The 17073-nt window shown below is 45.8% G+C and overlaps 1 protein-coding gene across 4 annotated transcripts in view; it reads right to left on the bottom strand.

Moving 5' to 3' along the window:
• The window catches only part of LOC147691995 (cytochrome P450 2F3-like), a 556138-nt gene that overhangs the window by 107515 nt on the left and 431550 nt on the right, over positions 1-17073 (bottom strand). For all 4 annotated transcript variants that reach the window (XM_086938287.1, XM_086938286.1, XM_086938290.1 and 1 more), the window contains one exon: positions 15696-15856. In XM_086938287.1, the coding sequence (XP_086794413.1) occupies positions 15696-15856 (161 nt within the window). The remainder of the gene's footprint in view (positions 1-15695; positions 15857-17073) is intronic.

The following is a 17073-nucleotide window of genomic DNA, read 5'->3' as shown; positions in this document are numbered from 1 at the left end:
CACTGCCCACAGGTAACTCCACTCTAGGGAGTCGAAAGCCATCGTGGCATCCAATGACGCCAGGACAGCCGGCTCCTCAAGCGTATGGGCCCTAGCCAGGGCACCGTGAAGTCGACGCAGATTAAGAGCAGTGTTGCGGTGTGGAATAAAGTCCGACTGGTCCAGGTGCACTAAGTCACCGATGACGCCAATCAAACGGTTGGCGAGCATTTTGGCAAGAATCTTAGGCTCCGCGTTCAAAAGAGAAATGGGACGATATGATCGACACAAGTCTCTCGGCTTCCCTTCCTTATGGATGACCACGATGGTGGCCAACCTCTGGTCAGGGGGATGTAGGCCAGCCTCCCGCACCTCCAGGAACATATTACGCAAATGCGGGGAAACTACATCCGGTTTAATCTTATACAGTTCTACCGGAATGCCGATGGGGCCCGGCGCCTTGCCAGACCTCAAGGAATGGATTGCAAGTGTGACCTCATCAACGGATATGTCCCTGTCTAGATCGTCTCGTTCCGCGTCCGACAAACATGGGAGATCGATATCAGAAAGGAAAGCAACCAAATCGGCTTCAGACCGGTCCGAGACAGAGGCATAAACGCCCTGAAAGTAATCCGAAAAGGACTCAGCAATGGCGCACGGATCAGTGACTAGCACTCCGTTCTCTCCCAGTACCTCAGGGAAGACACGGCTGGCCCTCTCTTTCTTGTCAAGCCAGGCTAGCAACCTCCCGGCCTTGTCGCCAACGTCGTAAATCCGACCCTGCTGTTCCCTGCCCAGGACGAGAGCAGCGTCGGTAGCAAGGTCACGGTACTCCGATTGTTAAAGGGATAGGTTATGTAACAAGTCAGGCTCAGGGCCCGCCTCCAATCGGGAGTCCAACTCCATGATATCAGCCTCGATACGCACCATGTCGGCATCCCTGTTTCTACGGGCCTCCGCTATGAGAGTTAAGGCCTCACCCCGCAAGACAGTTATAAAAGCCTCCCACAAAGTGGCAGCCGATGTGACCGACCCCACATTCTCCGTGAAATAAAGGTCGATAGCCTTAGCCAGGAGACCACGAGTCTTGGGGTTCCGAAAGTACCACGGATTGACCACCACAGGGCGCTCCGGCACGTCAATATTGAAGTCGAATGAGACCCACAGCGGGGAGTGGTCCGAAATACCCCTCGCCAAAAAACGGGCCTCGGAGATCGCCGGTGCCTGAGCCGCCAAGGTAAGGACGTAATCGATCCTGGAGAGGCTACCGTGAGCGCCAGAATGAAATGAGTATTGGCTCTGGGTGGGATGCAGGAGTCTCCAGCAGTCGACCAACCCCAAGGTATCAAGAAAGGTGGGCAACCACATTTGCGTGTTACGGAGGTCTCTAGGCGGATGTCTGTCCAAGGATCCGGAACAAAGCGAATTAAAATCACCCCCCACAATCAACAACCCTGCGGGCAGATTCAAAATGGTGCTACCAAGGTCCTGGAAGGTGTTGTTCTGCAAACCCGGAGGAACATAAACCGAAACCAATGTCAAGGCACGCCCCTCCCAACGCCCTGCAACAGCCGCGTACCGCCCCCTCTCGTCAACTATAGTGGAGTCAATCTCAAAAGGAAGGGACGTACGCACCATAACACCCGCCCCCCGGGATCCCGAAGAGAACCCCGAATGAGCCACCATTTTAAAGCCCCTCCTATTGAGCGCTCTACACGTGTTCCCCACCAAATGTGTCTCCTGCAAGAGAACAATATCCGGCATATGTCTTTTAAGCAGTTGCAGTACCACCCCTCTTTTAATATGATCACCCAAGCCATTGACGTTCCAACAAAGAACTTGCAATTTCCTACCCCCCATCGTCATGTCCCAAGTCCCACCCAACCCCCAAAAGCCTCAACGTCAGATGATACAGGACAGAGCATACGACCCATTGCCTAAGAGAAAGAAGAAGGAAACAAAGAGAACACACAAAACCATCCCCAACACCACCCCCCACCCTGCACCCCTGCAGCAGACTAAAAAGCCCCCCCAACCAGCAGTGTGCCTGTCGCCCCATTAACTAAGCTACAAAAAGACCCTAGAGGAGTGAGGAACCCCCGCAGTCCCCCCCTGCCACCCTCCATGGAGGACTGAGATAGGTAAAAGTGCAACAGCATGGCATTATCAGTCACAGTCAACGGGCACACCTTTTTCTTTCCAAGTTGCACACGAAAGAGGGGAGTTAATTTACGGAATAATGCTTTGAATAAACGCGTATGTCGATATCAGACAGATAGGCAATAAGGGAAGGGGCCGGAGATCAGCGGGAAGCATAAATCTGTCATGTCGTTAATGAAGTGAAGGAAGACATGGGCGTTTGAGAAGTATGCTGATATGAGAAGGCCAAGGATGGTTGCGTGACAGCCTCCTTTTTTCCTTGGGCATGAAGGATGTGGATTAACACTCTCCAGAAGAGCTTAAACTCCCATGACAGCTTTACAAGCCATATTAATATCACTTATTTGCCATGTAAAGAACTTCCCTTCTGTGGGGTGGATTTACAACCCCCTTAGGACACTTTTACGCTGCCGTTGCGTCACTTTTGTGATGCAGTGGCGGTGTAAACCATGCGCCACGTTGTTACTTATTTACAACGTGACGCATCTAGGCAGATGCGTCACGTTGTAAAGCACTGCGCCACATGAAACCTGCATCATGTTTCATGTGGGCATTACGTCGCTGTGTGGGCATTCCGTCAGAGGAAAGCCTCGGAAAAGTGATGCAGTGAAATCTACAAGATTTCACTCAGTCACATTTACGACGCCGCTGCGTCAAAACCATGCGCCTGCTTGAAGCAGGTGTAAAGCGTGACACAGCATGTTGGAGATAGGCTGGGTTGGAACAGTGCTGGAGTTGCGTCGCGCCCGCGACATGACTCTCGCACTGCGCCAACCTTATGCCGGCAGATACATCACGCATCTGCCTATCCGTGCGCCATGGTGCGCTGCATTGTAAATGCGGCGCATCCATGGTGGCGCATGGGTAGTTTTGCGTGACGCATCTTTCTTGGCGCATCCCTGCTTATTTGCAGGGATGCACCAGAAGCGGTAAATCTGCCCCTGTGTGTTTATCCACTTAATCACTTAGTGCATGATACGTAGGAACTACTTGGTGTATCTTCGTTACTGCTAGTTTTGCAGAAGCAACACCTCACTTCAAAGGTTAAAGAAGAATTACCCTCCCGACCTGTATAAGTGCTAAAACCTATAGCACCAATCCTTTGGTTTGTATATGAGGAACAGAAACTAAACCCTGGAACTGAAATGTAAATCTAACACACAGTTTCTGTATGTGTTGCAAAGCAAACCCCTTAGCATGTTCATAAAAGTTACAAGATCAACCTTCTATTGTGTGAATAGTGTTGAATAAAGAAACATTTTCTGTGGGCATGGCCGAGACAGCCATCTCTGACCCAGCGCGAGCTGCAGAATGATGTTCAAAAGCTTTAAAACTAAACCCTTTGACTGTGCACGTTCTGCATAACTGATCCCATGATCTGTTGATATATGTAGTTGGCTTATGCTGCAGTAGATTAACCCTGATCTATCCATATATAGCTACCACGCTTCTCAGATCAATGCATGGTGTACTGCTCCAGTCCAGGTTTTTGTGAGCGCCAGAATGAAATGAGTATTGGCTCTGGGTGGGATGCAGGAGTCTCCAGCAGTCGACCAACCCCAAGGTATCAAGAAAGGTGGGCAACCACATTTGCGTGTTACAGAGGTCTCTAGGCGGATGTCTGTCCAAGGATCCGGAACAAACCGAATTAAAATCACCCCCCACAATTAACAACCCTGCGGGCAGATTCAAAATGGCGCTACCAAGATCCTGGAAGGTGTTGTTCTGCAAACCCGGAGGAACATAAACCGAAACCAATGTCAAGGCACGCCCCTCCCAACGCCCTGCAACAGCCGCGTACCGCCCCCTCTCGTCAACTATAGTGGAGTCAATCTCAAAAGGAAGGGACGTACGCACCATAACACCCGGCCCCCGGGATCCCGAAGAGAACCCCGAATGAGCCACCATTTTAAAGCCCCTCCTATTGAGCGCTCTACACGTGTTCCCCACCAAATGTGTCTCCTGCAAGAGAACAATATCCGGCATATGTCTTTTAAGCAGTTGCAGTACCACCCCTCTTTTAATATGATCACCCAAGCCATTGACGTTCCAACAAAGAACTTGCAATTTCCTACCCCCATCGTCATGTCCCAAGTCCCACCCAACCCCCAAAAGCCTCAACGTCAGATGATACAGGACAGAGCATACGACCCATTGCCTAAGAGAAAGAAGAAGGAAACAAAGAGAACACACAAAACCATCCCCAAAACCACCCCCCACCCTGCACCCCTGCAGCAGACTAAAAAGCCCCCCCAACCAGCAGTGTGCCTGTCGCCCCATTAACTAAGCTACAAAAAAGACCCTAGAGGAGTGAGGAACCCCCGCAGTCCCCCCCTGCCACCCTCCATGGAGGACTGAGATAGGTAAAAGTGCAACAGCATGGCATTATCAGTCACAGTCAACGGGCACACCAACCGCTAAGGCAGTGCGGGAAGCACTATTCCTGAAGATCAGGGCCACCAGAGGCGCCTTCGGAGTGTTCCTCGTGTTCTTCTCGGCGGTGTGGCAAAGTGTCCAGCCAGTCACTCGCAGACTCAGGCATGTCAAAGAACAGGGCTCGGCCATCTCGTTCAACTCGCAGTTTAGCGGGGAACAGCATAGAATACTTCAGCCCCAAGTCCCTGAGGCGCCGTTTCACCCCCGCAAAGCTTTGGCGCTGTCTCTGAACGGCCCTGGTGAAGTCCGGGTAGAAATTCACATCAGCATTCTGGAACTTAAGAGGCCCATGTCGCCTTGAAGCCTGGAGAATCACATCCCGATCTCTGAAATTGAATAATCGGGCGATGATGGGTCTCGGCGCGACACCCGTCTTCGGAGGGCCGCCAGGTATTCTGTGGGCCCGTTCCACTGAGAAAAATTGACTAAGACCAGCTGGAGCGAGATGGGTCTTCACCAAGTCCTCAACAAAGAGATCGACAGCCGTTTCCTCCGCACCCTCCGGTACTCCGATAATGCGCACATTCTGCCGCCTGGCCCGTCCTTCAAAATCTTCCAGCCGTCTCGAGAACAGGTCATTAACCGACCTCAGGGTGCGGACCTCCGCTTGCAGGTCCGAGACATCGGTCATGAGGCTGGAGGTCTTAATGTCGAGAGATTTTACTCGATCATTAGTTTTGCCCAGGTCGGCCCTGATCAAGTTGAGGTCAATGGCCAGGGTGTCCACCTTATGTGCCAGGACCTCATGCTGCTTATGCATCTCAGTCCTGATGCTTGTAATGGCCCCCATAACGTCCCGTAAAGTGGGCTCCGACCCTTCGGGTGAGCTTGTGCGTAAGGAGTCCTTTGACTGAGCCACTACAGTGGGCGAGGTCCTTTGTTGGGCATATCAGTCGATCTTATTTGCCTGGGGTTGGATCGTCTTTCTGCTAGCCCGGTTCGCCGTCCTGTCGGGATCACCCCTGCCGGCCATGATGGGTCCGGAGAGAACAAAGGGCAATACGGCGAGGGCACAGTAGGCACTCGAGGAGGCACGAGGCTTAGCTTCCACAAAGGCCAAATCAGCAATAGGCAACTCCGCAGCTACGTGCACTCCACCAGCAGGAACAGGAGATGCTCGCTACGCATATCAATCATGCACGCGTCGTCTCGATCACCAGCCACCTCCGGAACAATGGCGCATCCTGGCACAAAGTTCAACACGACATAACTTTGCCTAGAAATGTCAGATTTGGAAGCGGAAAGCGGTTCCCGCGTCCGTGACCATTCAACAATTGGAATCCACCGCTGTGGAACAGGATTTCGTGCAGGATATTTGCGGAGGGTCGGAGGGTCTGCGGAGCTCCGAGCTTACGCGGCCATCTTGCTTGCCCGCGAAGCTCCTCCCCTCGAGTCCTTCAATCTTTAAACAGATTCTGAAAAAATGTCTTGAATCTTTGGTCTTACCTAGAGAATCAGTCCTGGTGCAATACATAGACGACCTTTTAGTGGCGTCTAAATGTCAGAAAGACTGTGTTGTTGACACCATTGCCTTACTGAACCACTTAGGTGAAGGAGGGCATAAAGTATCACCAGAAAAATTGCAATTCTGTAACTCTTCCGTAAAGTATCTGGGGCACCAGATAGAGAAAGGTATCAGGAAAGTACCAACAGAAAGAATCAGGATAATTAGAAACATGCATCTACCCAATACTCAGAAAGAGATCAGAATGTTCCTTGGGGTTGTAGGATACTGTAGACAGTGGATTGTGGGATTTGCAGTTCTAGCAAAGCCATTAATAAAAATGACAAAGAAAGGAGAAAATGACCCAGTGGAATGGGATGAGGAAAGCATGTCAGCTTTTACCAAATTACGAGACTGTCTGTGTACAGCTCCTGCATCAGGAATGCCTGATTACTCAAAAGAATGTGCATTGTTTTGTGACACACAAGACAATTGTGCACTATCAGTCCTGACCCAAGTGCATGGTTTGTCCTGTGGCATATTTTTCTGCTACTTTAGATCCAGTGGCTGCTGGATTGCCTGGATGTCTGAAAGCCGTAGCTGCAACTTGCATGAGTCTTGAGCAGAGTGAATCCATCATTATGGGACATCCTGTAACTGTGGATGTTCCACATGCAGTTGTAATCTTACTGACCCGAACTAAAACCCAGTATCTCACACCTAGTCGGCTGACTAAGTAGGAAAGAATTCTGGTGGGTGCAGCAAATGTGACCATTACTAAATGTAACATATTGAATACAGTTACCCTATTACCAGATTCCCTCATTGCAGAAGTGAAAGGAGAGGTCGAGCAGGATTGCATTGACCTGACCGAGTTCAGTACAAAACCATGCCCAGACATTAAAGAAATGCCTTTGCCTGATGAAGATTACGAACTGTTTGTAGATGGCTTGTGTCTAAGATATGAGGATGGAGGCCTAAGTGCTGCTTATGCAGTGTGCACATTAGAACGTGCAGTAGAAGCATCCTATTTGTTTGGAGTCAAGTCTGCACAAGTAGCCACATTAATTGCCTTGACAAGAGCCTGTAAAGTTGGGAAAAATAAGAGGACAACCATATATACGGATAGCCAATACGGCTATGGGGTTGTGCATGACTTCGGCCAATTGTGGCTGCAAAGAGAGTTCCTGACTTCTTCAGGTACTCCTATCAGAAATGGAAATGTTGTACAGGAGCTACTGGAGGCAATCCAGTTACCAAAAGAATTGGCAGTGGTCAAGTGTGCTGTTCACAAATCTGGCAATGACGATGTGACAGCAGGTAATCCATATGCTGACCAACTAGCCCAATATTGTGCACAGTATCAAATGTCAGTCAACATCAAGTTGGGGGGATATGGAAACAGCTGCCAACCTATGGTGTTTGAGGATGTACAATCATAAGAAAAACTGAAAGATTTGCAAAACGCAGCAGGACCAAAGGAGAAGAGAAGGTGGAGAAAGTCTGGTTGTCAGGAAAGGAGTGAGGATGGTGTTATGGTTTACACTGATGGTATGCCTGTATTGCCTGCCAGCTTGCTTGCTCCAATGGCCCGGCTAATGCATGGAGATGGACATATAGGCAGGGACGCTATGGTTTGTGTCTTTAAACAGACATGGTACAATTCGAAATTCAGGAACATTGCAGAGGCACTCTGCCAGAGGTGCCTAACTTGTCAGCAGTTTAATCCTGGAAAGAAAACAGTAGTTTTACCAGGTACAATCGGAAAAGCAGAAGGTCCCTTTGTCAGAATACAAATTGACTTTATACAGTTACCCCTCTGTAAAGGAATGAAGTACGTCCTTGTCATTGTCTGCCTATTTTCAAAATGGGTAGAAGCTTATCATGCAAAGAAAATGATGTCATTACTGTAGTTAAGTTGTTACTAAGGGAATTGATACCTAGGTTCGGTTTTCCAGTTACAATTGAATCAGACAGAGGTGGGCATTTTCACATTGAAGTAATAGGCCAGTTCTGTGAAGCATTCAAGATTACCCAAAAATTGCAGTGTGCATATCGCCCAGAGGCTTCTGGAGTGGTAGAACAACTGAATGGCACTATCAAGTCAAGATTAGGAAAAATGTGTGAGTCTACTGGAATGAATTGGATAGACGCTTTGCCCCTTGTCTTGATGGGAATCAGAAGTATTCCAGATCGGAAGACTGGCCTGAGCCCTCATGAGATACTGATGGGAAGAGTAATGCGACAAGCATGGGTACCAAGACACAAACTGCTAAGTATTTCTGATGACTTGATGCTAGAGTACTGCAAGCAACTGGGTGACCAAGTGCGTTTAAGCTCTCACCAGATTGTGGAAGACGCCGTCGCCAGGCCAGCCACTCCTGCCCATAATCTGAACCCAGGGGATTGGGTTGTGCTAAAGAAACACATTCGGTCGAGTTGCCTTGCACCGAAGTGGGGAAAGCCGAGAAAAGTGATTCTTGTTACCACAACAGGGGTGAAGTGTGCAGGTGTGCCGAAGTTGATCCATGCCAGTCATACGAAAAGAGTGACTGAAGACAAAGAAACTGAGGCTGAAGGTTGTGCAGCTGAGGGGTCTCCTGACGTTGGTCCTGAAGTAGCTGATGACGAACAACCGAGCACCAGTCAAGATGAATGGGTACCAGTAATCGACCTGACATCTGATCCCATAAGAACCAGGCGACAAACCTACTTAGATAGAGAGTGGGATAGTGAGGACGAGACAGGATTAGAAAGAGATAATCAGATCATCGAAATCCATGTCAAATCTGATAATGAGGAAGGTCAGATAGGGACAGAACAGGTTATCGACACCTCCAAGAACTCCTGAGATTGAAAAGGGACAAATAGAAAATAGGGCGAAAGTTCAAGCAGAAGAAAATCAAGGGTTCGAAGTGCTTGAACAGGATCAGATAGAAATAGATACATTTGTTCAGGAAGAAGAAACTGAAATAAAACAAAGCCAAATCCAACATACACCAGGACAGCTTAGTGACCAGGCAGAAGAAACAGACCCAAGACCTGGAACTAGTCAGACAGATAGGGAAAAAGAAACCATCGAAGCAGATGTGCCACAACTGAACGAAAATAAAAGATCACTAGAAGAAAGCCCAGTAACAGTGCCAGTCAAAAGATTCAAGAAAAGGAAAAGTGAACCAAGATTCATCAGAAGACTGAGACTAAGACTGAAAACAGTAGAGGAGAAGCTTAAGGAAAGGAAACAGGCTTCTAGAGAAAAGGAGAAATCTGGAACCAAGCCTAAGAGGAAGTGCCCGAGTAAAAAGACAAAACAGTAAATATCAGGATCCTGAATGGACTTTTCTGGAATTGGAAGAATTCGAAGATCTTGATAGAGGTGACGAAAGTGATGAAGAGGTGATTGCTAATCAGAGTACCGAAGAAGAAGAGCCAACCTGAAGTCGCTCGGTGTAAGAAAACCTGTATAAAGTTACAAAGAGGGGTTGGAAAACTTCTTTTCAGCCAAAATGTCTGATTCCAGTGTAAATGGAAGACCTAGGCGTAATTGTTGCAAAACATGTTGTCAAATATGTGTATGTAGTATAGCACTAATTCTAATACTCTGGATAGGACTGACTATTACCATTCCATGTATGATGAGCGAAAACCCAAGTCTGTACCCCAATATTAACCTACCGGATGACACTGTAGAATCACATACTAGAAGTACACCACAAAGTATAGATACACTGGACAGACCACTTAGCCTGAAACAAACAAAACTAGATTTAGAAGCATCAGATGAGGAAGACTTACACTTTAACAAGATCAAGAACAAAACCCATTTAAATGTTTTTGCAAACCTATTAGTACATTATGTAGAGACAATGGAGATAGATGACTGTTATGTCTGCATGAAGCTACCCACTTCAGTAGCTGAAGGCGTGACTTACCACCACTTACCCTTGACCTATGGAATTTCCTGTAGTATACTGACTAGCTTATTTTACAGAAGAGGACCGTTATAGTATTACTACTCAAACCTTGACATGAAATTTTCTGAACTTCCTGTTCGAAGAAACCTGAATCCTGTATTTACGAAGAGAGATGTAGCTAAATATATGGGTGATTATTTTCTAACTGTAGGAAAAATTAACGTAGATGACGCACACAAGAATAACCTGACTTGTTCTCTACATGAAAAGGAGAAAGAATTTCTAGATATGGCAGAGAAGAGAAGAGAAAGCTTCAAAAAGAAAGCCAAAAATAAAACTCAGAAAGTTCCTAAATGGGCAGAAAATATAGAAAGTACCTCAAATGGTAGGGCAAATGCTGCCTTGTTGCTGGATTTCGAAAAGACGGGGAAGCTTTGTCTTCACAGAGAAATGACTAGTTACTATATTAACATATTCATTGGTTCCAGTGAATGTGAACATAATTATAAGGTAATTGGGGGTTGGGGATTCAAAGATGGGTCAGAGCCAGTGTTTCCTGGAATTTATTTGATATGCGGAATCAAGGCTTATTTCAAATTACCGGACCATTGGTACGGAAGCTGTTACTTTGGTATTGTCTTTCCAAAGATATACCATGTGGGGAAAAGCACTAGAAGCATTGAAAAGACTAACAAATTAGCACGCACAAAAATAGAGGGTGCTGGAGAAATAGTGGGAGATATTTTTAGTGCATTGATACCTGCAGTGGGAGTGACTCTGAATACACACAGAATTTGCAAATTGTCAACAGTAGTGGATCGGTTATCTACTGACACTGTTGGAGGTTTACTGATGGTCAATACCGAAATGGTTGCGATCAGATCTATGGTTTTACAAAACAGACTTGCTTTTGACACCTTATTAGCAAAAGAGGGCGGATGTAGAATGTTGAAAGCGCAACATTGTTGCACCTACATACCTGACAAGAGTGTGGAGATCAAAAGGTATGTGAGGAATATTACAAATTTGGAAAAAGAGCTCAAACCACTGGAAGTTGACAGTGCCTGGAAGAGACTACCTGATGGTCTCTCCTCTGTAGGTCATTGGTTTACTAACCCAGGGAAAAGTCTTTCAAGTAAAATACTATTGCCTATCATGAGTATAAGTAAAGTAGTGTTTGTCATATTTATTTGTTGTACATGTCGCAAACATCAGAAAAAGTATACTGTGAATAAGAGAGGAGTGAAAAGAAATGTGGATGAATAAGAACTGGGGGAACTGAGTAATCAAATTTATAAAAGAATGAAAAATTCTCACCCTAATAAAGATACGAAAGAGAAAATGAATCGAATGACAGAGGAGATTGAATTGGGAAATCCATGTCAAATCTGATAATGAGGAAGGTCAGATAGGGACAGAACAGGTTATCGACACCTCCAAGAACTCCTGAGATTGAAAAGGGACAAATAGAAAATAGGGCGAAAGTTCAAGCAGAAGAAAATCAAGGGTTCGAAGTGCTTGAACAGGATCAGATAGAAATAGATACATTTGTTCAGGAAGAAGAAACTGAAATAAAACAAAGCCAAATCCAACATACACCAGGACAGCTTAGTGACCAGGCAGAAGAAACATGTTTGTCTTATTAATATTGCACTTTTTACACTACACGGGGGTGTCCCAGAGACGCTTGCCTATGTGTTTACTAAAAGGTAATAATGCTTGCTTCTGATATGGTCTCTGCTTTGCGGGAATCTAGTCTGCGCATGCGTCGGTCATACCCATGTGATGTGATGCACTCGCAGTTCTGGAGGGAACTTGTTGCTCATGCGCAGTATTGCTAAAATAGCCGCTTTGTTTTTCACATGCTCCGTGCTTGCACTGCTGCTTCTGCAAAGCCGTTTGTTCTGCTTAACTCCTAAGGCTATAGTTATTATAATGTAAGGGATGTAGTATAGCCATTCACGGTATACAGTGTATTCATTTTTTTCTGTGTTTCTAAATTGTTTTTGCTTACTTTTCATGTATCATCCTATGGGGGGAGGGGGGGGGGCGGGAGGCGCTGCAACTCCATCTTGAAGCCCGTATAGAACCAGTCATGTGATAGGGGGAAAAGAAAGTCATGCAGCAGTGGAACACAGCCAGCTGGCAGCTGAAGCCAAGATGCTCCTGGGAACCGACCTGCGACCCAGCAAGAAGAAGCTGACTTGTACCTGCATTTGCTACAAATGTATAATTTTACAGTATACCCCATTGTCTGCTAAAACCTCTCTTGCCATGGGAACTGGAATGTAAGGGGTGGGTTCGAAAATGAATATTAAGTCTGAGAAAGTCTAAATTTTAGGAGGTACCATGACCTAACCTCCTCCCTTGCCCAATCAGAAATTAGGGAACCTTTCACTTGCAACATTTGTGGGTGGTACATTGACCCGAAAACAGTATAATTAGCCTAGGCTTAGCTAGAGAAATTGTCCGACTTGTCCGAATAGCTGACCTGTCACTGACCCAACGAAATCTACAGGTGATTGATACAGAGAGCTGCGTAGCACTCTGTCCGTAAATTCCACAGACTCAGTCAGAGTTTGAGAAACCTTAAGTGCTGGCAAAGCACTTTGCTGGGAGAGTCGAGAACCCAAATCGGGGTTGTTGGCAGATTCCTTGCAGAGAGGGGGTAGCGCAGGCGTTGCATCCGAAGCTGCAGGTGTTGGTCGTACCTTTTGGTGAGCCCAGTCCTGATCCTAATCCTGAGGTTATCCTGTCCTGACGGTCCATGAGCTGTACCTGCTCGCCTACTGGCAGCCTAAGTCCTTGAGGGTCCTTTCCCGCCTTTTCCAACCGACCCGTGGCCAGGGTTGGTCTACCTTCTGTCCTAGGTAAATATAAAACTCTGTGTGGGTGTTTGTCTTTGCTTAAACTTCTTTCCCTTTTCCAAATAAAGCAAAATTGCCTATTGTCCTTTACCCTGTCTTTCTCTACAATAAGATTTTCGTGCAAACTTGTGTATTAGCATGTTCCATTCTCTTCCTACCCTTAGTCAAATGCAGAATCGTTTGCATATATAGTTTGTTCCTTTTTTACCCTCCCTTTAGTGAATAAGAATATCTAGATGGATCAAAATAAAGTTTTGTTTCTTATAGACAGTTAGTGATAACTGAAAGTCTGCTTTGATTAGTATGTTCCCTTCCTCTACCCGCCTTTAGTGAAGTTGTGAAAGTCTGCTGATCTAAAATTAGCGTGTTCCTTTTTTTTCCCCTTCCTTTATTTACCGATTTCCAAATGTTTCTTACTTTAATTCATAGTTATACTATCTTCCTAATCTTAGTAATAGACAGTTTGATCTGTGTAAACTTGTGGCTCATGGCAATTGAAGAAAACGAGAACTAGATAAAGGATTTGAAAACTTCTTGCGTTTGTGGTTATTATAAAGTACAACCGTTATTTCACATGTTGTATGTTATTTGGTGTTGTCTACCTACTCCCAAACTAGCTCCTGATCCATTGTGATCTTAGGTACCTGTTACAAGGATTGGTAAGTCAGGTACACGGTAATAGAAAGGAGGAAACTGAATTGCTGATAACAGCGTGTAGGTTACCTGATTAAAGTATATATGAAAAGTATTTTATGGGCCCGAGTGTGCACTTGTGTTTGATTGGGTGACCTGCGCGCTCTATCAGTTGGTGTAGGAAAACTTAATGAGGAGCATTCCATCTGCCGACTCCACTGCTTCTCACTACAGATGCAAGCATTTGGGGATGGGGAACAGTTCTCCAGAGTGAGGAGGAGAGGGCACACTCTGGAGGTAATTGGTGGCGTGGATGGATGGCTTTTCAAATCCTCCACTCTCAGTTGGTGGGAATAAATCTGTTGGTGAGATCAGACAATATCATTGCCAGATGTTACCTCAACAGGTGTCCTCCTCCTCTGCAGTTTCCCAATGTCTCATTGGAGGTCCTTCATCATTTGAGCCAAGTGGTCAGGAAATTGAGAGGCAGGACTAGAGAAATTCGGATGCTCTCATCAGATGGTGGGAGATGTACAGTAAACTCAAGTTATTTTCTAAACATTGGAGGGTGCTTCAGTCCTGGTGTTTAGCTACACTTTTGAAACCTGATTATAACAACCCCTTTCGAATTTTGGAATTATTTTTTCGGCCGAGTGGTCTGCAATCTGAGCCTTTCTTCTCCTTCTGCTATGTCACAGATAGCCGTGTTGGTTTGTAAGCTCCTTAAGAGCTTTAGACTCAGACAACCAGTAGTTCCCAGCATGGTTCCAACTTGGGATCTTTGGTTGTCGTGAAGGGTCTTTAGGAATCCCCTTTATAGCCTTTAGATCTAGTTCAGCTGCCATGGCTTTCAGCTAAGGTTGCCTTCTTCATTGCTAATCCTTCAATGTGGAGGTTGAGGGAATTAGGGTCTCTAGTTACTTGTTGCCCATCTTTTCTTGAAATGTTTTCCAGACAGGGTAGTTTTAAGACCAGACCCAAAACGTGTCCCAAAAGTGAATTCAAATGTTCATCTGTCTCAAGGAATTTCTTCTCCGAGTTTTTCTTCAGAGGTACGCCTTGGTGAACTGTCGTCTCCCGATTGTAACTTTTGGTGTGGCTAATAAAGTAAAGAGACCCTACTTTCAGCAGGTCTGTGAAGTTGGCGTAGTCCAGGCATACTGTTCAGTGCAGATGGATCCATCAGGTGACAGCCAGGGTAGGTCTACAAAATTCATTTTGGTAACCTGGGCAGAGGCTGTGGGAGTTTCTCTCAGTGAGGTATGAAGGGCAGAGGCATGGTCATTACCACAAACGTTTGTGAATCATTTTAAATCGGATTTGTCTCAATAGAAAAAAAATTGAGGGCTGCGGTTTTGGGCTCTGCCATGAAGTAATTGTCACCCTAATAAATTCTATGCTCAGTAAGATGTAGTTGCTGCAAATTCTTACACTGTGTGTTTACATGTTATATCCTCAAGGAAGTAAGGACAGGGACTAGCAGGGCGAATGATGGGAAATGAAGCCATTACTTACTGGTAGTCTTCACTACCCTGAATCGTCGTCCTCCTCACCACAGTCCAACTATCACTGTCTCCCAATCCTCAATTTGCTCCTCCATGCATTCTTTTAAAAACAGGAGAAAGGGAGGGGAGGGGGAGGTATTATTCCTCTTGGTTAATGGAGATAGAAAGGGGACAATGTTGTTTTTTAGCCAGTCTTTTCATTACAGCCTGTGCTAGGAGTTAAGCCTCAAGGAAGTAAGGACTGCGATGAGGAGGACTTAGATTCAGGGTAATGAAGATTACAGATAAGTTATGTGTTAATTAGCTCTTATGATGTCAGCTTATCAGTAAGTTGCATTTGCGTTATCTCTTTAAAAACACTCATCTCGGAGCCTCCAATAACTGTTCTGTCAAATAAATATGCATTACAGAAGATATGTGCACCTCTGTTATAATTATATCGCCAGTATCTTTCAGAGCGTTATTGACAGTCCTGAAAGCTTTCAGTGATTATATAACGTTCTAATTTGATTATTATACGATTTACCAAGCTCCATTCATCTTCCTGAATGTTTCTTATTGGTATTAACTACCAGTTGGTAAACAATGGCTTGGGTCAGGGCCAATGCCAAGGACTTAAATAAATTGATCGATAGCACGTGGTGAGAAAGTTGACGAGTCCATGTAAAACTATACATTAATAGCGTGGCAGTCAGGTTTGAGTGGTGAAAACGAAAACACATGCTTTACAGTATGCTTGGGCAGCTTGTGTACCAACCGTTCCCCAGGTGTTGCTCATGATCTTAAAGTTTTCATTGATTCCGTTCACAATTGCCAAAAGTCTCTTGTCCTCGTAATCAAATCGGCTTCCAAAGATGATGGAGCAGATAATATTGGAAACAGTGCGGCTGAAGAAGACTGTAGGGTCAACGGGTGCCGCTGTGAAAAAGCAAGAGTACAAAGAACTCAAACAGGAGTAAAGGCAAATTTAAGACATACAATAAAAAAAACTATTACTGACTTGTAAATTTAAAGCAATTGGGTCACTTCAATGGCCAGCAGTAAAAGCTAAGTAAAAAATGAGTTCAACGTTGCAGCAGTTAGAGGCGCGCAGCAATTTCTTTAATCAATCACCACATTAATCACTCACTTCAATCTTCCATTTGCAAAATGGCTGATTGACTCACTCAAATGGAGGTAAACATCGCTGCAATCAGAGCAAGAGTACCTCCACTCACATGGTCATTAATACCTGTGGGGAGGCTAAAACAGGGATCTAATGTAAATTCCCCAGTTGTAGCAATAAATTCAGTTGAGAGAAAATTAAAATGGGATAATAAGACACGCAAAATAGGCACACGTTTTGTTTGCACACTTTATTTCCAGTTCAAAGTGGTAAATCAGGTAGAAACATGACAGAAACACAGTGCTACCGGGAACTGCATAGACAACCTATTTTGAGACATGGACCTAAAAAGACTCTGTCAGTAGTGTCGTGTAGTTGGACATCAGGAACTACACAGGAGACGATCTGGTCAGTTGGCAGTTATCGCGCATCGTACATAGCAGCGCTCCGCATCTCCCGACCTCTCACCTCGAGGTCCTGCTTCCAAGTGTGTCCACATCCCCCTCCCCTGACCGGATGTGGTGTCCGGTGTCCCTGTCCTTGGCCCGAGTCCCCAGGGTCCTAGTGCCATCATGTGGGCATGACATCTCCCCCCCTTGTTGAGAAACAAAAGTTTATTGCTAATTGTCCCATGGCTCGTGCCAGTGATAGTAGAGAGTGGTAGAGGGAGAAAGAGAGAGAGAGAGAGAGAGAGAGAGAGAGAGAGAGAGAGAGAGAAAGAAAAGTGTGGAGCGATAGTCCTCTCACATCTCTTCGATCAGTCTCTTGGTCTTTTTACATTCTCGTCTTGGTCGCTGTTCTCTGACATCCGGTAATGGCTCCTCCTGTGATGTATCCCTTATCTGTTCTTGCTTTGGCATGTCCTCTTCTTTGGTTTTCATTTGCTTGAAGTGGGAACTGTTTCTTGTGATGTTGTGCTGGCCGGCTGAAGCTGTGATCATGGGCCCGTTCACTTTTATCACTTTCAGCGGGTCCTTTGAGAAAGCGCAGTCTGACTTTCTCACTTGCCGCTGTTTCACCAGCACCATGT

Source organism: Lissotriton vulgaris, chromosome 9 (assembly GCF_964263255.1).
Source record: "Lissotriton vulgaris chromosome 9, aLisVul1.2, whole genome shotgun sequence".
Lineage (NCBI taxonomy): Eukaryota > Metazoa > Chordata > Amphibia > Caudata > Salamandridae > Lissotriton > Lissotriton vulgaris.
This window is presented reverse-complemented; position numbering and strand designations above follow the sequence as displayed.